The sequence below is a fragment of the Ammospiza caudacuta genome, chromosome 20 (assembly GCF_027887145.1).
Source record: "Ammospiza caudacuta isolate bAmmCau1 chromosome 20, bAmmCau1.pri, whole genome shotgun sequence".
Classification (NCBI taxonomy): Eukaryota; Metazoa; Chordata; class Aves; order Passeriformes; family Passerellidae; genus Ammospiza; species Ammospiza caudacuta.
Window position 1 is genome coordinate 2,116,024 of NC_080612.1, and position 24,184 is coordinate 2,140,207.

General features: G+C 49.9%; 2 protein-coding genes across 2 annotated transcripts in view; one reads left to right on the forward strand and one right to left on the reverse strand.

Annotated features, from left to right (window-relative positions):
* Positions 1-362: 362 nt before the first annotated feature.
* Positions 363-6,447, reverse strand: SBDS (SBDS ribosome maturation factor). Its single transcript, XM_058817604.1, has 5 exons — positions 6,293-6,447; positions 5,449-5,578; positions 4,054-4,254; positions 3,356-3,520; positions 363-2,745 (listed from the first exon to the last, which is right to left on the reverse strand). The coding sequence occupies exons 1-5, from the start codon at positions 6,418-6,420 to the stop codon at positions 2,617-2,619; spliced, it is 753 nt and encodes a 250-aa protein (XP_058673587.1). The 5' UTR covers positions 6,421-6,447; the 3' UTR covers positions 363-2,616.
* A 1,648-nt stretch (positions 6,448-8,095) lies between these two features.
* LOC131566350 (S-adenosyl-L-methionine-dependent tRNA 4-demethylwyosine synthase TYW1-like) overlaps positions 8,096-24,184 on the forward strand; it is a 99,139-nt gene continuing 83,050 nt past the window's right edge. The window contains exons 1-7 of the mRNA XM_058817598.1: positions 8,096-8,223; positions 8,384-8,532; positions 9,105-9,257; positions 9,786-9,887; positions 10,813-11,007; positions 12,351-12,632; positions 13,497-13,604. Coding sequence (XP_058673581.1) covers positions 8,398-8,532; positions 9,105-9,257; positions 9,786-9,887; positions 10,813-11,007; positions 12,351-12,632; positions 13,497-13,604 — 975 coding nt within the window. The 5' untranslated portion in view covers positions 8,096-8,223; positions 8,384-8,397. The remainder of the gene's footprint in view (positions 8,224-8,383; positions 8,533-9,104; positions 9,258-9,785; positions 9,888-10,812; positions 11,008-12,350; positions 12,633-13,496; positions 13,605-24,184) is intronic.

The window sequence follows — 24,184 nt, forward strand, 5'->3', positions numbered from 1 at the left end:
GCAACTGCCACCGGCCACAAACCTCCTGCTCAGCATGGCCCAGCCCCCTCCCCAACACTGCTGCAGGGAACAGCTTCATTAACAACTGATTAATGAGCTCCTGGAAGGGGGCAGAGAAGCATTCCAGCTTTGTCTCCCATTGCCGTGGCAGTGGCAGCTGTCAGGGATCATTCTGAGCCCCACTCGGAATGGGGCAATGCCAGGGCAAACATATGTGCCTGTGTACCCAAACACACCAGCAGTGCTCTCCTGGAAGCTGCCAGCTTATTTAAATGCCCACCTATCTGAAAATTCCAGTTAATTAGCCAGGAAATGGTTGTGCAGGGAGTTATGGTCTTCTTGAAATGGGCAAAGACATCCAGTTACCAATCCTGAGCTTTATTCTGATGCTCACCATATGTTCTTGCTGAACTACAAACATAACAAGAAATGCCAGCATGTATCTTTATTTGTCCATAAATAAACTCAAGCTCCCTCTACCAGAGAAAATCCTTAATGTCTGGATTTGCAGAAAAAGACTTTGTAAAGGAACTGCCTTCCCAGCACCAAGCTCATGAATCAGTTTAGATTCAGTTCTGGAACTCCAGATCTTTAACCTGCTGCCATCCTGTTGTGTTAAACACAGCAAACCAAGAAATTAAAGAATTGTGAATCAGGTATTACTGACACAATATCCTCAGAGGCTCTTGCTCAGCATCTTATTTGCATATTTATGAATTGCGTGTTAGTGCTAATTTCCAGTGACAAGCTAAATATCAACATGATCATCTTCAGTCCTTCCCAAAGTGTGTCTGGAGAGAGGGGCACATGAAGGCAGCAGCCCAGGGTGGTACCCAGGGGAGCTGCCTGTGCACACAGAGCTCTCCACACTGAGCCCTGTCCGCAGGGCACATCCAGTCATTGCACCCCTGCATTCCCTAGGCAGCATTTAAACCCCTGGGAGCAAACAAAAGCATTTTAAAATGGATAAAGTAGTTCAAGAATCTCTGTTTCACCTGCCCTCAGCAAAACTCAGGCTCTAGAGAGGCAGATCCTCCCAAAATACTGCTGAAGGAATTGATCCCAGCCTTGCACGAGTGCACACAAATTGGCTGCTGCAGAAATCCACTCCCAAGGGGCAGCCTTGCACTGAGGCTCCAGCCCTGCAGCCACCTCATATGCCAAACCTCCCCTCCTCCAGCTGATTTCCACTCTCCCTGATGAAATTTCAGGAAATTCACAATGAGTTAAAGGTGCAGAGGAAAGGTCAGCAGCACAAACCCAGCTCTGTTTGACTGTCACAGAAGGGGAGAGTCTCTGGAAGGCAACAGCAACCAAAGAGCACCAAGCTCACCTGGGAGAGATCTCCCTGGCTGGCCCACAGCTCCTCACCTGCTGCCTGCTATCTGCATGAAACAGGAATGTCATATTAAAGGCTCCTCAAATTCCTGCTGATTTAGCTTCAAGTCACTGAACCATATCTGCTTTGCCTGGTGGTTTGTATTTTTAGTATCTCCTTCCCCCATTGTTGTCCTCTCTTCCCCTTTTCTTTGCAATACCCCAGTTCAACTTTAAATCATTTGCTTAACACAGCTGCAGCAAGATTTAACAGAATTAGCAAGAACTATATCCCATGCCTCAGGAGCTGGCTGGTAATTCTGTGCAAGGATTAGAGAGCAGCAAAAAAAAGGACAGAGGATAAAGGACAGCTGCCAGAATTGTTCTGTTGCACTAAAAAGCAAAGGGGCACACACAAACAATTCCTGCTGGGAATTACTGTCCAACAAAAGCCTGTCTGGCTCCATGGCCAGAGGCCACCACTGCCTGAGATTCATTTTATCATGTGAAAGCAGCAGCTCCCAAGCACAGGCTACTCCCTCAGCCTGCAAAAGCATTGCCACAGCCAGGGATATCTCCTCTACTATTAACAAAAATAAGTATCTTCTTTCTGTATCTATAATATATAAATAGATGATAATTTGTTTTTATTAATGTAGCTAAATATATTCTACAAATAAGTTATTTGGAGAACATCATCTCTATGTCAGCAAGTGCTGCTATAGCCAGTGAAGGAATTCTTTATGAATGGTCCTTTGAAGTACTTTAATTACCAAGAAGCCAATTATGGAAGCCTAAGTCAGTTTTCACACTGCCAAGAGACTGATTTTTAGACATGATCCACACTGCACCTGTTTAGAAGTGAAAAATGCAACTTTCTTTTCTTAAGGTCCCTCTCCTCACATACAAAGCCACTCCTCAGCGACCAGTGCAATCTGCCACTCAACACTGACAACCTGAAGGTACAAACAATTGGCACCAAATCACTCAAACACTTTTCAACAGCAACGCTGAAACTAAAGCAAAGCCAGAGTAACCTCCTACCACACCCTAACTCAGTTCTTATTAGTGCAACTCTGACACAAAATCTTCTTACAGGCAAAGACATCTGTAAACCAAGCAAGTGTAAAATGATAAAAAAAACCCAACCCACACTGCATGGAAAAATCCCAAAGGATTAGTGTCAGAAAATGTTTGGCAGCAAGAGATTGGAAAAAACCATGAAGGCCTAACAGAAGAGTGGCTACACCAGTCACTGCAGGGAGGGTGTTGAAGCAGATCTGCTGCAGGAAGATTTTGTTATTCAAGCTTTTCATCTCCTTCCTCCACATCCTTCAGACTGAGCACTTCCAGGGATCCTTTCCCTTTTGTCTCACTGCGGATCAGCTCGTCGATCTCCCTGAAGCAGCCTGGGTCAATAAGGCACACCTGCAACATTCCAGATTTCATCAATCAGCCAAGAATGTTTGCATTTCATCAGCCCTACCCAAGGCCTAGCATTCACTTTCATTAAAACAATCCTAGTTACTGAGGAGGACTCTGAAGAGTTGACAAACTCTGTCTGGCAGCAAACCTTCCACAGAGCTCTACAGTTCCAGTTCCCCATGCTGGACATGGCTTTTGCCAGTTGGGATTGCTGGACTCTAATCTGTTTGTATGAAGATTTTAATACCAAATTTTGCTTTACCACCCACTAACTTTAAAAAAAATAATTAGCCACCCTTAAAGTCTAGACAGAAGCCACCAAATAAGTAACAATAACATTTCACATACAGGAGAGACTTCTCAGTGTTGCAGGATCATCACTGCTAAGGGGAATTGCACTGTGCACTCCTCAGTGTGGAGCAGCAACCTCTGGATGCCAAAGGCTGCTTCCATGCCCACATCACTAGGATTGTGTGAAATTAAAAATTCCCAACCACAGCTCTCATTCAGGATCTCGGGTAAGCCTTCAGCTTCCATTTATGAATTCATCTCCTAGTAAAATACATGTGTAGTTCAAATCAAATCTGAAACCCAGGGACTGCTTTTTGCTTACCATTTCCAGCTGTTCCTGGAAGTCTTCACTCTCAGTAACTTTAATCAGTGGCTTCAGCTTCTCTTTCAGTTTCTTGCCCTCCTTTGCGGGCAGGATAAATCTCAGCCTCATGTGAGCACGTTCAATCTGCATGGTCTCCTTCAGCTGCCTGATCACTTCCAGGGCCTGTTGGACAAGAAAGAGACCACTTGCACACCTGCTTAAAACCCAGCACCCAGTTCCAAATCTCAAATCAGCTTCAGAGCCATCTCTCAGTGCTGGTCACTGCTGCTCTGCTATCAGGCTCTTTTGACAGATGAACAAGAAAAGGCTGATTGTTTTTTGTGATCACTTTGAACACTTAAAAGCCGTCTGAAATAAAGTTAAATAGCTATACTGCAAAACACCACAAAGCCACATGGCTCAAATTCAAAACTGATATACCACATCAATTAGCATAAATCATAAACCTTTTATTTCTGCTCTAAGTGTATCACTGTTGGCTTTTTCCTTTCTTTCTCCCCTCCCTGAATTCTTAGCAAACAAACTGACAGAGTTTCAGGAGCTGCTTCTCTGCAGCACTCAGCTGCCAGATGGCTGAGTAATCCCTGTGCAGGCCTCAGATCCCAGCGCTCTGCTGATCCCTCTGTGATGAGACCCGAGGAATTGCACTGGATGGCAGCACCTCGGAGCAGGAGCTGCTCCTGCAGGAACCTCACCTGCTGCTTTGTGCTCTTGTTGGGTTTGACAGAGTAGTGGATGTCCTTCATGGCCCTCTCGATGAGGATGACAGTGTAGGGCCGCTTGGTCTCGGGGTTCACGCACTTGTCAGCCACGATGGTGGCGATGTCGCGGAACATCTGCTCCAGCTGCGTGTGCCGCTCCTTGTCCGACACCTGCAGCTCCCCTTTGGACAAAATCTGTTTTACCCACAGAAACCCGTTAGTGAACGTCCTGGATCTGAAGAGTGACAAGTTACATTTGACAACTTTGAGTAACTTTGTTAAATTTGAGAGCTGCTGGAAAGGTTGGGCGAGATTTGAAGTGCAGCAAACAATAATCAAATTAATAATGTGAATCATTACAACAGACAGCATTGGAAAGGCTTCAGACAAAAAAACTCACCCCAGAAACACCAAACAGAAGCAAGAGAAGCACAGATTTCACAGAATATCTTAAGCTGGAACGGAGCCCTCAAGGACCACCCAGTCCAGCCCTGGCCCTGCACAAACACCCCAACAATCCCACCCTGGGCATCCCTGGAAGCTCAGGCAGCCTCGGGGCTGTGCCCATACCCTGGGCAATGCCAGCACCCTCTGGGGGAAGAGCCTTTGCCAAAATCCAACCTGCCCTGGCACAGCTCCAGCCCTTCCCTGGGTGCTGTCCCTGTCCCACAGAGCAGAGGTGGGAACTGTCCCTTGGGAGGAGCTGCAGACCCCAATGAGGTCTGACCCCAGTCTCCTCAGGCTGAACAGACCAAGTGCCCTAAGCTGCTCCTTGTGTGGCCCCTCCAGGCCCTTCACCTTCTTCATAGCTTTCTGTGGACTCTGACAGCTTCAGATCTCTCTTATATTGTGGCACTCAAAATTGCCCCAGAGCAGAGTAGGACAATCCTCTCCCTGGCCCAGCTGTTGATACTGGGCCTGGTGACCCCAGGAGAGGGATGTCCCTCCTGGCTGCCAGGGCAATGCTGACTCAAGAGATTTATTGAAATCTTATCAACCACACCAAGTCCATAGTTCATATATCACCAGAAAGGACTAAGAAATTAGATCTGCTACTTACACCTAAGTGAGCTCTCCAAAGTAAGCAACTGTCCCCTTCTTTTCTCTGCATTCTTAATAATTTATCTTATGTGAAGAACTCTTCAGTGCTGGCTGTGTCCAGACACATCAGTGCATGCAAGTTGTGTGTTAGGCAGAATTCTTTCCAGCCACACATATATGCCAAATTTAAAACTATAAAACAGAGCTACAGCTCCTTTTTATCCATTTCTTAACAAGCAACCCTTTCACCTATGGAAGCATTCTAGAAACACCCTTCAGTACAAACCAACCTAACTGCATGACTAAATCTTCTCACATCTTTTACAAAGCAAAGTGTGTGAAACCTACCATCTTACAGATTTCTGTCTGGTCATCTGTTCCAAATGCTTTAACCAGATCTTCCTTCTTTGCCACCTGGCCTTTGGAGACATTGACAAACACCGTGTGTGTCTGCAGGACCTCGTCGAGATCTTTCTCCCTGGAGATTAAGATAAATGTAGAAAACTCAGAATAATCCCAAGAATGATGCCAGTGCCATGGCAGGGACACCTTCCCCTGTCCCAGGCTGCTCCAAGCCCTGTCCAGCCTGGCCTTGGGCACTGCCAGGGATCCAGGGGCAGCCACAGCTGCCCTGGGCACCCTGTGCCAGGGCCTGCCCACCCTCACAGGGAACAATTCCTCATTCCCAATATCCCATCCATCCCTGTCCTCTGTCACAGTGAAACACTGCCCCTCGTCGGGGTACTCCGTGCCTTGCCCAAGCCCCTCTCCAGAAAAGCAGCAATGCCAGGAGCCCAGCTGCGTTCAGCGAGGAGAGAGGAAGGGCTCCTGCTGTCCCGGGCTGACTCAGCACAGCTGGAACCTTCCAGCACAGCGCTGTCGCTGCCCAGGCTCGGGCACGGCGCTCCCGTTACCGGCCCCGCGCCTCCTCCCGGGGTCAGACCGGGGCCCGGGGCCGCGCACGATCCCCGGCCCCGCAGCCGGGTGCCGGCTCCCGGGTCACTGGAGACCCCCCTCCCACACCCCGGGCCCTTCCCGGTCCTCCCACGGGCTCCCCTCCCGCGCCACCACCGAGTCCCCACACGGGGTGCCCGGTACGATCCCCTCACACCGGGTCCCCACACGCACGGGCCCTGCCCCGGGCCCCACGCCGGCCCCGAGCCGCCTCCCCGCCGGCTCCCCGGGCACTCACGCTCCGCTGCGCCAGCCCATGACCTTGTTGCGGTAACAGGCGATCTCGAAGCGCTTCCCGGCGCGCCGTGCCCGCACCACGGCCACATTGGTGAGGCGGATCTGGTTGGTGGGGGTGAAGATGGACATGGCGGCGGCCGCCCGCTCCGCCCCCGGCCCGGCCCGGCAGTGAATGGCGGCACGGGCGGAAGGGGCGGGAGCGGCGCATGGCGGCCTGAGGGGAGCCGGGCGGGGAGCGGGTCAGTGACGGCGTGATGGCTGAGTGTGTGAGGGAGAGAGCCGTGATGGGGGGAACACAATGACCGTGTCTGTGGGGTAATAACTGTGTCCGGGGAGTGAATACCGTGAGGGGGGATATTATAACCGTGCTTGTGGGGTAATAACTGTGTGTGTGGGCTGGTAACCGAGTTTGTGGGATAATAGCGTGTGTAAGGGCTAATAACGGAGTTTGTGGGATAATAACTGTGTGTATGGGCTGGTAACCGAGTTTGTTGGGATAATATTGTGTGTATGGGCTAATATCCGAGTTTGTGGGATAATAGCGTGTGTATGGGCTGGTAACCGAGTTTGTGGGACAATAGTGTGTGTATGGGTTAATAACTGAGTTTGTGGGATAATAGTGTGTGTATGGGTTAATAACTGAGTTTGTGGGATAATAGTGTGTGTATGGGGTAATGTCCGAGTTTGTGGGACAATAGTGTGTGTATGGGTTAATAACTGAGTTTGTGGGACAATAGTGTGTGTATGGGCTGGTAACCATGAGGGGATAGAACAGCCGTGTGTGTGAGTGGCTGTAACTGTGATCGGGTGCTGTGGAGGGAGATGAGGGCAATGACCCTGGGGGTTTTATTAACCATGAGTGGTGTACGGGGGTAGGATCTCTGAGGTCGGGGGTGTTTAATAACTGTGAGGGTGTGGGATGATAACCCTGAGGCCGGGGAAGGTGGGGTAAAACCGTGGGGTATTTGGGGGAGAGAGGGGCATTAACTGTGAGAGGAGGAATAACCACGAGGATGTGTGTGTGTGTTTGTGGGGTGATAACCATTAGGGGCTGTGTAGGGGATAATAGTGAGCCTGTTTTGGAGCTAAAATTCTCTTCAATATATGTAGCATCTATTGCATTTGAGGAAGTTGTATAGAGGTTAAGGGAATCCCTATAGCTGGTTTGGGTAAAACTGGGAACACTGGGCAAGTGCTCTTGGCTTTTCTCTATTGAGAGTCTCAGTGTTGCTGCTGGAGGGCTGAAGGGCAACCCCTTAAGCCTTGGCTCTGGTAACGAGTACCAGCCTGTACAAGTTTCCAGCCTCTTGGAAATACTTGTATTCTGTGCTCTCGACTGATATCTGCAAAAACAAGATCCAAGCTGCAGATGACAGTAGAAGGGTGTTAGCTGTGTTCCTCAGTCTATAAATATCACAAACCAACCCTTTTGGAGTGCCTGAATATTCCATATGAAATAGATATTCACAGATACCCTGCAGGTGCATTCCTGACTGTGCCCTGAATGTTCTGAACCAACATGAAACATCTCAGTGGTTCCAAATCAAGCTTCACTTGCATCATAGAATTCTGTGAAAGTGTTTCCAATTGAATCTGTGTTTCAGTCTGCCCTTGAAGCTCTGTTTGTAACCAGTGTGACATCAAATGTGTGTAAGCAAGGGTTGTGTTCAGCAGAAAGTTCTGTGCAGGTGATTTCCCCCTTGGACTGGAGCTTTCTCATTCCAGAGAACTGCATTTGTTGGGTTTGTGTGAAACTAAAGCCAGTGTAATCCACTGGATGTTTCACGAGAACTTTTTCCTTTCAGGCACTTGGACAGCACAAGTGTTTTCTGCTTTCCCTTGTAACAGAGCTGCCCTAGAAGGGAAGAGCCCAGAGTTTCCCTCTGACAGTATGGAATGCTAGCTTGGAGCTCATCTGACACACCTGAGGAGGTAAAGGCTTTTTGATTCAATTTTAGTGCCTTGCCTTTAGGCAGATGCTGTTTTCTGCAAAGCCTGGGCAATAGCTGATAGTGTGAGGCTGTGGGTACTGTGTGATTACTTTGTGTGTGCTCATTCCATACTCACTCTGTAGGAACCTGTGACATTCCAGGTTTAGATGTCTCAATGGATATGTGGAGCTACTTCCATACTTGCCTGGTGTCCATATGGCTGCACAGATTGTACATCTATTCTGCTGTTGCTCTTGGGATCAGCCTTTGGATTGTCATTCACTTCACCACCACCAGAGCCAAAAAGAAGGTAACTGAGCCTGTCAGCACTTCTCTCAGAGACCCCAAAAACCTGGGTGGGAGTGAGTGGTTACTGGATAAAGGCACCTGCCATGGGCCTGCTGAGGGTGTTGCAAATTCCAAATGCAGTTTGATTATCTGGTTATGATCCTCAGCCTGGCTTGTTTGTGTGTGTGGGTCACTGAATGCTCGTTGCTGTGATGATGGGGCAGAGCTCAGCAGGACACATCTCACACTGTTCCCCTGGATTGCTCTGTCACTCCAGGTAAACCCCTCTGCTTGTGCCCAGGGTTTGCACCTTCATGTTTTCATGATGCTCGTGACAGGCTGGTTTTGGGATAGGAGGGAATTAGGCCATTCAGGAGTTGAAAACCCCCTCCTGCAGGTGGGTAAAGATCTGCTGCAGGACTTGGGAGGTTCATCTGGATCCTGTTGCCTCCCAGACAAGTGGGTATTGTAGCATGGCTTGGTCAGGAGCACAGGTCGTGGTGTGTTTGTCTGGGTGTGAGGGGAACCAGAATGCTTTGACTGTTGCTGAGAGTGGCCCCAGGATTTGAGTTTTAAATGCTCTTGGTTTGACAGCCCTTGGAGAAGGGTGAGCAGTCCCATGGGAGTCCCTCTGCCCCTGAGGGAACATCAGACAAACTGGGAAATGGATGTGCCCCCTGTCAGGCACACAGGATCCATGTTGCTGGAGTGAAGATCTTCTATGGCTCTCAGACTGGCACAGCAAAGGTATCTGTACTTTTATTGCACAGCTGTGAAGTTGCTTTGAAATATTGTTGGGATCTGAGAACCTTGCTTGCCTTAAAACACTGCCCTGGGTACAGATCTGGGAGTTCATCAGCACATTCATTAGCTTCTTACAATCATTGCCCAACATGCAAGATGAGTGAAAAATTAAATAAAAATAACAATTTTCTTCCTCCCTTTGAGCAAGGCATGCAATAGAGATTGATTATAAAGCTAGAAGTTCACTCTTGCACTATAATTGTAATTTTTTAGCAAAGCTTTATAGAGAGAAGTGCTGGGTTTGGTGCTTTCTCATGAAGAAATGTAATTTGTGTGTGTAACTGTGATATTATAATGTTGGAACTCTCAACCAGTGTACTCCATCTTTGCTTTAATGTGAGGAATGGCAGTGCCAGTGTCCAGGCCACCTGTGTCATTATTCTTCCTGTGCTGGGAGAAGTCTTGTGGCTGAGCACAGCAGGGCTCGTGGGGCTTGAAGTAATTGATACCTTCCAATGTTTCTTTGTTCAGAGATTTGCCAAAGCTCTGGCTGAAGCTGTTTTTTCCCTTAATTTGCCTGTGGAAGTCATTAACATGGAAGACTATGATCCAGAAGATGGTTTAGTGGAGGAGGTGGGTATGGCATAAACACCAGTAACAAGTACTAATTTTTCCTGGGGTTGTCAAGGCTATTTCCCTCTTGTATTTCTCTCCTGTTGTTCTGGAAATCCCCAAAGCTTTGTGTTGAATTGCTTCCCTACCTTTGCAAATATAGCCCATCAGCCCTCAGCAGAAAATATCTATATTTTGAGAATTTCAAAGCATCAGTTGGACATTTTGCTGTGACAGTGACTCTGTATGAGCCAGTTCTGTAACTCAGGGGTGAGCTGGGTAAGAGTGGGTGCCCCAGGTGCTCTGTACAGCTGGGCAAGGTTCAGAACCAGAGCAGCAAGGTGGTGATGCCTCTGCAGCCTTTAGAGGCTTTTAAGATAGAAACTCCTGGTGAAGTGTAGTAATTTATATTGTAGTATAGTGTAGAAATTTATATTTATATATTTAGGTGTAGTAATCCTTGATGGGTTTTTTCTTCTGTGATTATTGATAGTTGCTCCTTGAGAGTTTTAATTAATCCTAACTAAAAGTTTTGGTGGAAACTGCATGCTGGGAATTCCTTCAGGTGTCAGTATGAGTTGCCAGCATTTGATACTGCCCCTAACACACCTGTAAATGTGAGGTTGAGGAGTCTGAAATATTTATCCATGGGGCACTTCCCTGATGAAGGAGTTGGGTCAGGAAGCTGCTGATGGGGCTGGATGTCCAGGTTTGCTCTGTCACTGTGTCCCTGTTCAGCCTGACCTCTCTCTGATAATTTGAGGTGCTGTGCAGATTGTTCAGCACCCTTGGGATTGTCACCTGCACCATGCCACCCCAGCAGGAGACAGCCTTATCTTTTGATTTCCCCCAGCTGCCTGGGTGTTGCAACTCTTTCCTTTAGAAGAAGGTCCTGGAAAATGCAGTGATTTGTTTTTTTCCCCTCCTGTCCTGTTTGTGTGAGCAGACAAGCAGCAGGAACATCTGTGTGTTCCTGGTGGCCACCTACACCGAGGGGCAGCCCCCAGAGAGCGCAGTGTGGTTCTGCAAGTGGCTGGAAGAGGCAGCCAATGATTTCCGTGTTGGGAAGAGCTTCCTGCAGGGCCTGAGATACGCCGTGTTCGGGCTGGGCAACTCTGCCTATGTGGATCACTACAACACAGTGAGTGTCCCCTGAGCCCCCTGCTTGGCCTCTGCTCCTCAGAGCTCAGCTGCATGCAGGGCATCCAGCCTCAATGAGCCTGCTGCTCTGGGTGGGATTGCAGCTGTTGTGCTGACTGGGTGAGGTGCTGGGTTTAGGGCATGGGCAGAATCTCAGAGCTACTGAGCTTGGAAAAAACCTCCAAGATCACTGAACCCACGGTGTGCCCAATCCCCACCTTGTCCCCAGCCCAGAGCTCCGAGTGCCACCTTCAGCCCTTCCCTGGGTACCTCCAGGGATGGGCACTCCAAACCTCCCTGGGCAGCCCCTGGCAGTGCTGAGCCCCCTTTCCATGGGGAGATTCCTGCTGCTGTCCCCCCTGAGGCTGCCCTGGCCCAGCCTGAGGCCGTTCCCTCTGCTCCTGTCCCTGTTCCCTGGAGCACAGCCCGACCCCCCGGCTGTGCCCTCCTGTCAGGAGCTGTGCAGAGCCACAGGGGCCCCCTGAGCCTCCTTTGCTCCAGGCTGAGCCCCTGCCCAGCTCCCTCAGCTGCTCCTGGGGCTCCAGACCCTCCCCAGCTCCATTCCCTTCCCTGGACACCTCCAGCCCCTTGCTGTCTTCCTTGGGGTGAGGGGCCCAAAACTGCCTCCAGCACTGGAGGTGCCTGAGCAGTGCCAACACAGGGGACAGTCACTGCCCTGGTCCTGCTGCCACACCAGTGCTGGTACAAGCCAGTGCCATTGGCCTTCTTGGCCACCTGGGCAGTTCAGCTTTGAAGCAATTGGATTTCAAATGGGAAATGAGTCCCACAGGCACTGGAAGGTGTGGTAACACATTTGGTAAATCCTGACTGAGTTCATTTCCCAGCTTTGAAAGCTTTCTGCAGTCACCTGAGGGCACAGCACTGTAAACTCTTGCTGCCTTCTAAACGTGGCTCCTTGTTATGATGTGAATTTTAGCTTTATTCCCTGATGTGAACTGTGTCAGAATCTCTGCCTGGTCATTGTTCTCATCTCACACAGAAAATTGGCATCACTTGTCACAGGTTGTGCACAGAGCTGGGGCTGTGTGTCACACATGACTGTTCTGACCAACAAGCACCACACAGAGCAGTCTGTTCCCAGAGCCCCTCCCTTCAGCCCAGGGGTGGCAGAGGGATTTCCCAATGCAGTCTGAGGGGCTGTGGTGCTGTTCAGGCTGCCCTGGGTCTGTGCAGAGCCAGCACCTGAGAGGGACTCCCCAGGCCCCTGCCCTGCAGTGCTGTGCAGCTCTCTGGCTCTTCCCAGGGCTGATCCTTGCTTTTCTCGTTGGCTTCTTGCACTTGGCCCTGGTTTAATTTCCTTTCCAACCCTTGCTCCTGGCCTAGGTTGCAAGGAGGATGGACAGGTGGCTGTGGATGCTCAGTGCCAGCAGGATCATGGCTCGGGCTGAGGGGGACTGCAATGTGGCCCAGAGCAAGCACGGCAGCATTGAGGCTGACTTTGAGGCCTGGAAGGACAAATTCCTCACTCGGCTCAGGGCACTCTGCAGGGGGGAGAAGAAGCCCTGCAGGGGGAAGTGCAAGAAGGGGAAGTGCAAAACTCCAGGGAAGCAGAGCAAGGAAAGCTCAGAGCGTGAACATGGGACGTCAGAGCAGGACGATACTGAGGTACAGCCAAAATCCTTGAGGCCTTATTTTATTGGGAGCACTGTTTGACTTCTTCCCTTCTTCCTGCAGTCCAGAGGGCTGCTGTGGGAGCCTGGTACTTGTTCTGGAGCAGGGGGAGAGGAGAGCTGAGATCCCATGGCAATTAAGTAGAACGAGCCATCTGAAAGAAGGACCAAAGAGTTAGTGATGAGCCAGGCTCGATGGCATTTGTGTGATGAGAGAGTCCTGCTCCTGGCTGGGGACAGATGCTCCAGGGAGCCAGGCTGAGTTCTCAGCAGAGCCTTTGTCCCAAGGCCAAGGGGACCCTTCAGTTCCCTGTGAGTCCTTAACCTGCTTCCACTTCAACCCTGTGAAGCTCAGCTGCTCTGCCTGTATCCCAGGGTTTTCCAAAGGCAGCTGGGGTGTGTTACCTGAGCAGGTCCTGTATGTCCTTTGTGAGTGTCTGCCTGTAATAATTTCTCTCTTCTGGAGTGTTTATTGATTGCAGATTTTGACTGAGAAATCCTCTCTATTGCTCTCCAGTGCAAGACCCAGAGCTGCTGTGGCACTTTAATCCTCCCTTGAGCCGTACACTGTGGGTTGGGAGTTATTGCTGGGTTGAATTTTATAGGAAAGTAAATGGTTCTTCTGGCTGGGTTTGGGAGTGCTGGCTGCTGCAGAGCAGGAGGAATAAATCTCACTGTCAGCAAGGCTCTTGGGTTTAAAGGGGTTCAGGGTTCCATATCCATCCTATGGGTTTTTGGTAAGCTATTGCTTGTTTTGAGTGGTCTTTACTGGTGAGGAGAGCTCATTTCACTGGTTAGTTTAGTCTTACATTTAACAGTGAGATGAATTCTTAATTTTTTCCCCTCCTCTCTCCCACAGGGAGAAGAATTGTTTGAAACCAGTAGTGAGGAGGAAGCTGGAGACACGAATTCTGTCATTGATGTTGAAGATCTTGGCAATATCATGGGCCACATGAAGAAAGCAAAGGTACTGCTGTTAGAGGGGGCATGGAATGGTCAGGTCTTGTTCACTGAGCAGCTGGATTGATTAAAACATAACTGGCTGGATTTGAATCCATGGGGTTTGGTTAGAGGGAGAGTAAAATATGAGCCATTGAAGAACCTGGCCCCAAAAAGAACATCTTTGGAGTAGTGTTGGGTGTAGTCACTGTAGACTGACTCTGTAGCTTGCTCACCAAGCAAATGCTGCATTGATAACCTGGGAGTTCCAGTCTGAGGGAAGATCTGCTTGCAGAGCTAACTCTGGATCTGGCTGCAAATCTCTGCACTGAGATTCCCAGTGTAGTGGCTGAACACAGGTCCTGTTCCTGTAGTGCCCGTGGGTTGTCACTGAAATGCAGGTGTGAGTGGGGACAGGGGCAGAGCTGCAGGTGCAGCAGGACCACCCAGCTGCCAGAGCACCTTGCCTTGCTCACTGCTGCCCTAGGGTGAGGTCTGTGCTTCAGACTCAGGGCCTGTCACACAGCCCCAGCTCCTGCTCCATCTTGCTGGGTGTGTTCCCAGTGCTTCTCTTGGTGTCCCTTTCCTGTGCTCAGTCTGAGCTGGGATGTGTCACACTCCCCTCGCTCACACCAAGCACTGGGGACAGGGAGCAGCTGCAGGGCCTTGCTGTGCTGCCCAGTCTTTGCTGGCTGAGCAGTTGTTGGTCAGGGTGGCCTGTGGTGTGCTCTGAGCCCATCTGCTGACCCCCTTTGCTCTGAGGGCCCTTTGCTGTCATTGTGCACCCTTGAGCTGGTGGCCATGCCCTTCTCACCAAGCTGACTCTGTAATGACACACGTGGTGTGTTCCTTACCCTTACCTGGGTGTGTCTGCACTGTGGGGTTTTCACAGCTCTTTCCCAACATGGGGCCCTGGCACAGGGTGCCCAGAGCAGCTGTGGCTGCCCCTGGATCCCTGGCAGGCCAGGCTGGATGGGGTTTGGAGCAGCCTGGGGCAGTGGAAGGTGTCCCTGCCTGTGGAAGGGATGTGGAATGAGATGGTCTCAGGTCCCTGCCAATCCAAACTGCTCTGTGACTGTGTGAAAATACAGCAATGTCCTCGTGCTCTGAGCTGAGGTGGCACTGCTGGGCTCCCTGGAGGCAGGCTGTGCTCACAGGAGGGTGCTTGGAGAGCAGGAGCTTACAAGGGGATCGCTGTTGGTGCCCTCAGGGAGGGGAAGGAGGTGAATCCAACGCTGCTGTTTGTAGCCAGCTCTGTGAGGAGAGCAGCCCCCGCGATGGGGCAAGGCTGTCAGAGGGATTGCCTGTGCACTGCAGCTCGTCAGGAAAGGCTGGGCAGCCTCTGGCTTCCCTTTGGAGGGAGAAAGGACCGCAGTTCCTCATGGCGAGCATTAACTCTGTTCTGTCTCCTCTCTCCTGCGCTCGCCACTAGAGGTCAGCGGCCCAAAGGGAGCGGGGTGCCGCGGTGACAGCCAGCACTCGCGTGAAGAACTGGCACTGAGCTTTCCCTGAGTGACAGAATATAGCAGCATCGTGATCGAGGAGCAGTGTAACCCAGGAAAAGCACGTATCATAGGCCAGTTTACAAATAAAATGTGAGCACAGCGATAAAATACTTTGTGCTGTTCAGTGGAAGAAGTCAGTGCTGAGATCAGTGTGGTGTGGGTTTGTACACAGGCAGGGAAAGTTCACTGCTGTCTGTGCCTTGGCTGAGGCAGGAGCCAAACTGATTTATCATCAGCCTTCCTGGTGCTCTGCTGGAGCAGGGAGAGTGTTGGGTGTGCTTGTGTTCTGCGGTAACTGTGACTCAGGGTGCTGTGGCCCAAGTGCCACCCTGGTCAGAGGGGCAGCTGCTGCCTGGGCACAGACACTGACCTGGAGCTGGAACCTGCAGGTGTTGATCCTTTGAGCCTTTTCCTTGGAGGAGCTGGCAGGGCTGTTCTGCTGTGCAAGTTGAACTCTGCTCTCCTGCAGAGAATCAAATCCTGAGGGGGCAAGTGTTGGTGTGGGCCTGAGAGCTCACTCTGAGTGTGCATAAGGGTACCTATGTTGAAGTCCCATCCCCTTTGTAGGCTCTGAGAGGTTTCCTGTACCAGGTGAGTCGTTCTGCCTTTGGCCATTTTAGCCATTTTCCCTCTCATGGCATGCTGGACTGTGTAAAATGGGTGTGACACTGTTGTTTTCCCTGACCTGACCTGTTGTCCTGCAGGACTCCTTGCCCACACAGCCAAGTGCTCTGGGATCTGAACTGCTCACACACAGGTGAAAAAGTCTGAGAGGAACTTGGGTATCTGAAGGGTTATGTCACAGACAGCTTCCTCCTCAGAGTTCCTTGGGTCTGGAATGTGCCTGACACTTTCCAGCAGGAGTTCTTTGGGTGTCATTGTTGGATATTCACCCCTCTGCCTATGGGATGTGGAGCAGCAGGTTCTGCCTCATGCATTGTAGTTAATTAGAAATGGTTTTGGGTCCAGCTTTCATCTCTTGTGCATGGATTGGCTCTTGTGAGGGTCACTAGCAGGTAAGGCAGGCACAGATAGTCAGAATTCCTTATTGTCTTGCCTTTTCTGGGATGAGGCTGTGGGGGATCTAATAAATCCTTGCTCACATCTTTGCTGGTCATCTTCATTTCATTTTGCATCTGTTTTTTGTTGTTTGCCTTGACAGAAATCAAGGCTGAGATTTGTCTTTCAGCTTTCCCCTCCATATTCTGCAGGTTTGTAAGGTACTGTCAAGGGGCTTGAAGCAGGTGCTGGATTCCTGCAGCCACTCTGACCAGGCAGATGGGTTCAGGAGTTCCAGGGCAATGCCAGAACCTCTCTGCCAGGTTGAATTATAGCTATTACAGGCCGAGCTAGAGAAGAGATGGATTTTTGAAGAGCTGCTGAGTGTGAAGTTTCACAGTTCATGGTGATGGTGCCTTCTGCACACTGGGTGTGAGCCCAAACTGACACAGGGTTGGATAGATATTGGTAATATATTCAACTGTATTAACTGGTAGCTGATCCAACAGCAAATTCCATGTGAGTTTACCAACTCTCATAATATGTGCTGATGGCTTTTAATGCATTTAAGAATGAGGTGGACTTTGGAGTTTTGCAGTTGTGGCACACTTTGCCTTTCCTGCAGAGTTCTTCCCTGATGTGGATTTGTCAGGGAAAGTGAACTCTGAGGGTGTTGGTGGCCTGCAAGGTGCCATTAATCACAGGAACACCAGTTCTTAGTGTGGACTATCTCCCCCAGCTGGGAGATCAGCTGGAAGGACAGATCCATCTACACTCATTGCCAGGGAATGGAATGACTTTATTAACCTTCACATTTCTAAACTTCAGCCATGAATAATAGCAATAATAATGTCCTGATTCCTTGTTTGATGGGTTTGGAGGCAATCAAATGAGCATATTTGCTGATGCAATTTTGAGATGAATGCTCATGTTTTCTACAACAAGCAGTGTAATGATGCTGACAGGCTATTTGCAATGTAAAGAGAGAGGGGTTGATAGGAACACACTGAGAGTTTCCAGGAGCCAAACCCTGCCCCAGAGTGTTCAGTTTGTGTCCCTCTGTGTCCCCTGGTCCCTGAAAAGTCACCCTGGGTTGGCCAGTGAGAATCCCAGCCCTTCCAGCCTTTCCTGGGAGCCCTTGGAGCTGCTCTGGAAGCCCAAATCTTGCAGCCCTGGGGGAGGGAACTCCTGAGGGAGCTGGGTTTGGTTGGGGTGGGACAGTGGGCAATGGGGTATTTAAGGCTTTGTGCTATAGCTGGGAACTTTTTAAAGGAGGAAGGAATAGTCAGTGATGTGTTAATCAAATGGAACAAAATTTGAGTATGTAACTTTCAGTTAAAACTGATGTGGACAGATCCAAAAGCTTCAGCTTTTAATGGATGGAGGATTCCTTTATGAAAAATGTGCCCTTGTCTGCAGCAGCTGCTCTGGGCCAGATTCTGACCTGTGCTACTCTGGCTCACAATTCAGTGTGAGTCTGCATTTTAAAATGAGCTTTAAGAAATTAAATTTAACTTCTTGGAGACTACTTCTGCCATTAATAGCAGGGTTTGCCATAGGGACACTTCACCCTTCTCCTTTCCTGGTTTCAAGTCTTTTTTCTCTAAACCCTGGCTAATGGAAAGGATTACAATTGCTAAACAGAATTACAAGAGATCTTGAGGCATTTTCTGAGGAAGGCTTGTGAGTGATAAAAGGGAAAAAAGAACCCCAAAATAACTTTAATGTAACCTTTGTCTGGATCTGCAGTCTGCAGGCTCTGACATGTGCTGTGCAGTGACTTCCTTGGTAAAGGCATTTGAGAGCTCTCAGTGTTTTATTTGCAGCCTTTTCCTGACCACAGGAAAAGGAAAGGGTCAGGACTGACACTGCAACAGCCCAGCCCTCCTGCTCACCATTTCTCACCAACTTTGTGCTCCATTTGTTAGGTAGTTTTCTTTTTGCTGTGCATTTTTAAAGTTTCCTGCTTGTCTAATGACAGATTTGAGCAGATTTCCTGAAATTCTACACATCAAAGCAGCAGAACCTCTCTGCTCTGGAGCCAGGCTGGAGAGCTGGGGGTGCTCACCTGGAGAAGGCTCCAGGGAGAGCTCAGAGCCCCTGCAGGGCCTGAAGGGGCTCCAGGAGAGCTGGAGAGGGACTGGGGACAAGGGATGGAGGGACAGGACACAGGGAATGGCTCCCAGTGCCAGAGGGCAGGGATGGATGGGATGTTGGGAATGAGGAATTGTTCCCTGTGAGGGTGGGCAGGCCCTGGCACAGGTGCCCAGAGCAGCTGTGGCTGCCCCTGGATCCCTGGCAGTGCCCAAGGCCAGGCTGGGCAGGGCTGGGAGCAGCCTGGGACAGTGGGAGGTGTCCCTGCCATGGCAGGGGTGGCACTGGGTGGGCTTTAACATCCCTTCCAACCCAAACCATTTCAGATTTCTGTGGTTTTTCGACCGCTTGAAAAATTGCCATTGAAATGAAATGTTCTTTTAGTCTTGAACTCATGGAAAAGAAAGAAATGGAGTGGAGAAGTCTTTACAGAGCCACTTGAAAAAGAATCTGCAAAAGATGGCAGGAGTATGGAAGGATGTGTGCTGCCTGCTCTGTGTGAGAGAGCAGAAGAGACTGAATGGAAAATCTTACTGGTTTGAATTTGGGCATTTGGGACTCTTGTTAAACTGTGTTAACTGGGCTTCAGTTGGGATTTTTGTAGCACAGAAGAAAGAAATAAAATGTGAAAATATGGCTCAGTTTTCAAGTATAAGCAGTCCCTTTTGGGTGGACACAGACACACTGTTAGTTTTGACTCCTTTGGTGCTTTTGAAAATCAATCTTCTTCCTGGCTTGTCCAAGGAAGTCTCCCAAATCAAACAAACTCTGGCAGAGTCCCTCAGCAGTGTGTGAGCTGGAGCTGTGCTTCAGCAGCACCTTGTAAAAGCTGCTCTACAGCAGAACAGTGCTGCTGGAGCTCAGAGCAGCACTCTGAACCCTCCTGCAGCCCTGCTGATACATTGGAAAGTTGTGTCCTGGGATGTTTCATGTCCTTGAGGACTTGGACTGATGCTGAATCTACAAGAAAATGATGTTGTTGGGATCATTTTTGCCTCTGCATTTCATGGAAGATGCTCAGGGCCCTTTCAGGCTGATGCACTCGGATGGCAGCATAAGCTCCTGTCACTGCTTGTCAGCAGGAGTTTGGGATTTAAATTCTGTAAATGTCCAGAAATCTCAGCACTGACTTCTCAGACAAAGGGAAATGGAAAATTCCCTCCATGAGGATGGAGCTGCAGGTCTGTTTGCCTTTGCTCAGGTGGGAGCTGCTGCCTCAAGATAGCACCAGGGACCTTCTGTATCCTACAGCATGGGGAGGGAGGTGGGGGTTCCACCTCCTTATTTAAGATTCACAGGGTTTCTACTTCAGGAGAGAAAAGTCCTGATTCTGAATTTGGGGTGTTTGTTTTTGTTTTTTGATATCAGTCAGAACTTCTCAGGGACTTTCCCCATTTTGAAGGGAACCTACAAGGAGGATGGAGTGCCAGGACACGGGGAATGGCTTCCCAGTGCCAGAGGGCAGGGCTGGATGGGATATTGGGAATGAGGAATTGTTCCCTGTGAGGGTGGGCAGGCCCTGGCACAGGGTGCCCAGAGCAGCTGTGGCTGCCCCTGGATCCCTGGCAGTGCCCAAGGCCAGGCTGGGCAGGGCTGGGAGCAGCCTGGGACAGTGGGAGGTGTCCCTGCCATGGCAGGGATGACTCTGGATGGGCTTTAGGGTCCCTCCTAATCCATTCCATGATTCTGTGATTTTAGGGCCACTTTTTGAGAGCACCTGCCCCAGTTTTCCCTTCTGGCCCAGGCAGCTGATGTTTCAGTCATGGCCAGGTTTCAGTCATTGCCCTGTTCCCCTCTCACTCCTTGTGCTGCTCTCAGCTCTTTGTGCTTCACTGGGCAGTGCTGGGGTGGGTGTGTAGCCTGTGATTATGCAGACTCTGGCAGGTGTTTTTAATAAGATTTTCTGTCTGTTGGGCAGTTTGCTGGTTCCCAGCTCGCTCACTCTGGGTTCTCAGGTCTGTGTGCTGCAGGAGCTCCAGGCTGTCTCTGCTGGTGACTGACAGCAGGGAGGGCTGGGGTGCTGTGGGATTGATGGGGTGTTCATTCCTGGCTCAGCAAATTGCAGCTCTGTCTCTGCCTGTCACAGCTGAATTGTGACAGCCACAGCTGTGTTCCTGCAGGAGGACAGTCCCCAGAGTGCACCCTCTGCTCCTGTGCTTGTGTTCAGGGCTGTCTGTGCAGTGGGCCCCCTATCCCCATTTCCCCATGTGTTTCAGCCTTCCAAAAGGTTGTTTGTAAGGAAAGGAGTGCCCTGCCTGTGGCAGCCTGGTGTCCCCCAGCTCCCCATGTGGTTCCTGTCAGTGGTGCCCCTGCCAGAGGAGGCTGTGAGGAGAGGAGCTGCCAGCATTGCTGCCTGTCCTGCTGCCCCCGGGGCTTTGCTTCCAGAGCTCTGCTCTGTGAACTTTAACTCTGCTTCATGTCATTCATGAACTTTAATAGTTCATTCCCCAGCTCCTGGGGAAGTGTTGCTGATCCTTCTTGCTGCCAGGCAGCTTTTTCTGACAGCCTGGCCAGCGCTCCCTCAGTGCTGTTCTGTTAGTGCTGGCTCCAGCCCTGCTATGTTCCTGTTTGCTTAATGCTTGTGCTGTTCTTTTGGGAAAAGGTCCTGGAGCTTGTTAGATGGATGAGGCTGTAAATTGTGGCAGGGCCAGGGCTTCCCTTTGTGTGACCACTGGGAGGTTAAGCAGGAAAGAAGTTCAGTCATAATTGGGTGTAAATTATTTTTTTCTGAGAGTGAAAGCTTTTGGGAGAGCTTTTTTTCCCTGCCATGGCACATCAGTAAATAGAGCCATGAGGCTGAAAGTGCTAAATTCAGTTAATTTAGAGAATCATAGAATGGTTTGGGTTTGAAGGGGGACCTTAAAGCTCAACTTGTTCCATGGGCAGGGACACCTTCTACTATCCCAGGCTGCTCCAAGCCGCATCCAGCCTGGCCTTGGGCACTGCCAGGGGTCCAGGGGCAGCCACTCTGTGCCAGGGCCTGCCCACCCTCACAGGAAAGAATTTCTCCTTAATATCAAACTTTAATTTCCCCTCTGTCAGATTGAACCTGTTATTCCTTGTCCTGTCCCCCCAGTTCCTGGTGCAGGGTCCCTCTCTGGCTTCCCTGTGTCCCCTCCAGACCCTGGCAGGTGCTGGGAGCTCTCCACACAACCTCCTCTTCCCCAGGCTGACCAGCCCCAGCTCCCTCAGCCTCCGTGTGGAGTTTCAGGGTCTTTTTTATTTTTCTCCCCCCTGCACAGTTTGAAGAGTGTTTGATGGATAAAGTGGGAAACACGGGGAGCTGTTGGGCACCTGGGCATCCTGGAGAATCACAGAATTCAGAGTCTCTTCCACTGGGTTGGAAGAGACCTTCAAGATCATCGAGTCCAACTCATGCCCTAAAACCTGAACTCACCCCTGGCACCCAGTGCCCCATCCAGGCTTTGTTAAACACACCCAGGGATGGGGACTCAACCACCTCCCCAGGCAGCCACTCCAGAACTTTATCACCCTTTCTGTGAAAAACTTCTTCCTCATATCCAACCTGTATTTCCCTTGGTGCAGCTTGAGGCTGTGTGCTCTGATTGTGTCAGGGCTGCTGGAGAAAAACTTCTTCCTCATATCCAACCTGTATTTCCCTTGGTGCAGCTTGAGGCTGTGTGCTCTGATTGTGTCAGGGCTGCTGGAGACAGAGCCCAGCCCCAGCTGAGCACAGGCACCTTTCAGGAGCTGCAGAGTGATGAGGGCACCCCTGAGTGTCCTTTTCTCCAGGCTGAGCACCCCCAGCTCCCTCAGGGCTTCCTCACAGGGTTTGTGTTCCCAGCCCCTCTGGATGTGCTCAGTGTCCCAAGGTCCTTCCCAAGCTGAGGGGCCAGAGCTGGAGAGGGCACTTCAGAGAGGAGGACACGTGGCAGTGGCACATCCTGGTGGTCACCTTTGAGTTTGGAAGGCAGATTTGGATGAAGCCCTTTGAAACACTGGGATTTGAACTGGGGCAGGGAATGCTGAGGCCCTCACTTTTGTCAGGGTCCATGGATTTGTGTTTTCCTTGCCTTGGGACTGTGCTGCCTCTGCCTGTTGTGCTCCCTGTGAGAGGGAAAGGGAAAGGATTCCTTTTCCTTTCAGCTGCAGAGCAGGGGATCACAGCTGAGCTTCAGCTGCCTTTATTCACAACCAAACCCCTCCAGCCTGCAGTGGAGCTGTGCTGAGCCTTCCAAGGAATTGGGGGGTATCCAGAGGTTTTCCTCATCTCTGGCCCCCTCCTTTGTGAGCTGCACCACCAGTTTTTGGCAGTGGAATATTTCAAGGGCCTGAAAAGCAGGCTCTTGTCACTGCTTGCTTCATTTGTTATGGAAAGACAGTGATTTGCCTTGGATTTACTGCAGGGCTTTCTACTAAATCACCACAACTGGAGAAGTTTCCTCTGTGCAAAGTTCACTTTTTCCCCCTCCTCTCCAACCCTCAATAACAGATCTGAAAGGTTTATTAAGCAAATAAGTGGAAATCCCTGTGCGGTGAATTCCATTTCCCACCAGGAGTACGTGCAGCCAGTCCCCTGGCAAAGTGAGCAGGTCAGGTATTGCAGGGCAGGGAAAAACAAAATATGGTTTTGTGTACAGGCTCTCACATCAGGGTGTGGGCAGGAGAATTGTGATCCTCTCTGTGAGGGGAAAATGATAATTGAACTGTATTTCTGCCTTGCCAGGGAGGAATTGGATGTTGTTCTGTTGAGATGTTGCAGTGGCAGGGAGGTAGAAATGGAAATGTTTTCCATGCAGAAGGACTTTGTGTTTGGAGGCTTTCTTGGATAGGGTCTCTCATTTGTAATTAATTCAATGACTGCATTTTTAACATTAGGATGTGCTCCATAGTGGAGGTTTAGTTCTCCTGAGATGATAAAGCACAGGCCAGGATGTGTCCATGTTTAAATCCTGCTCAGGACTTCAAGGGGCTCCCAAATCACAGCATCATGGAGTGGTTTGGGTGGGAAGGGACCCTAAAGCTCCTTGGCTTCCACTCCCCTTCCTTCCTCTAGCCCAGGTCTCAGTCTGTGCTAAGGTAGGGCCTTGCCTGTGGCCTGGGTTAATTGATGGCTTGTGGCAGGACAAGCTCCTTATTTAACACTTGGAAGATGAAGTTTTTTATCTATTATCTCCTTCCTTCCTTATGCATGAAGCTTTTCCAGCAATATTAATATTTTACTGTTGAAGAGTCTTGCTGATAAATTAAGATCAAGGCTCAAGAAATGAGCTTTAAAACCCACTAAATGGCAATTAATTATTAGATGTAGGCTTCCAGGGGAGTTTGGATGTGTTACAGAAGCCAATGAAGTCCTGCCTAAAGGCTCAGGAAGCTGAATGGAAGGGAGTAGATGGTGGATGCAGCTTTTTCCTTCAGAAAGGACCATGTTGTACTGGTTGTTGAAAAATACATTTCTGAACAACATCCCTGAGGCTGTGGGCAGTTATATCCAAAATGAGTAGGGAAGGTAATAATCTCTGTCCCTGAATGTTTTACTCTCCTATTTCCTTCTCAAGTGTTTATTAGGAGCTCTGTTTTGTCCTTGAACTTCTCTGTGTGTGGGTTTTAATATTCAGATGTATTTTTCTTTGGAGGCACCTTTTATTTTCTGAGCTGTTGCTCAGGTGCAGAAGCAGTCTGTTCATGTGCAGGAGCAGGCAGCCTCCTCTCCCTGTTTGTGAAGAGCAGTTTGGCAAGTCAGGAGCCCTGGTTTCCTTAGTGATGCTGACAGTTGGTGAGGAGACTCAAACTGAAAGCATTTCCATTAACTTTTCCATGGCTTTGGCACAAAAGAGGCTTGGATGTGAAATAGCCTCAGTACTGTCAAGACAAAATGTCCTCTGCTGGTTTTTGTTGTTTATCCATAACTCCTTCAATGAAAGCCATAAAGGACTGACAGATTACAAGTTGCATGAAATATCCAAGTAATTATTTCTGCTTTGATGCTTCTTTGTGCAGACATGAGACAATAAATACCCATAAAGTCTCAGCAGTGACACTCACACAG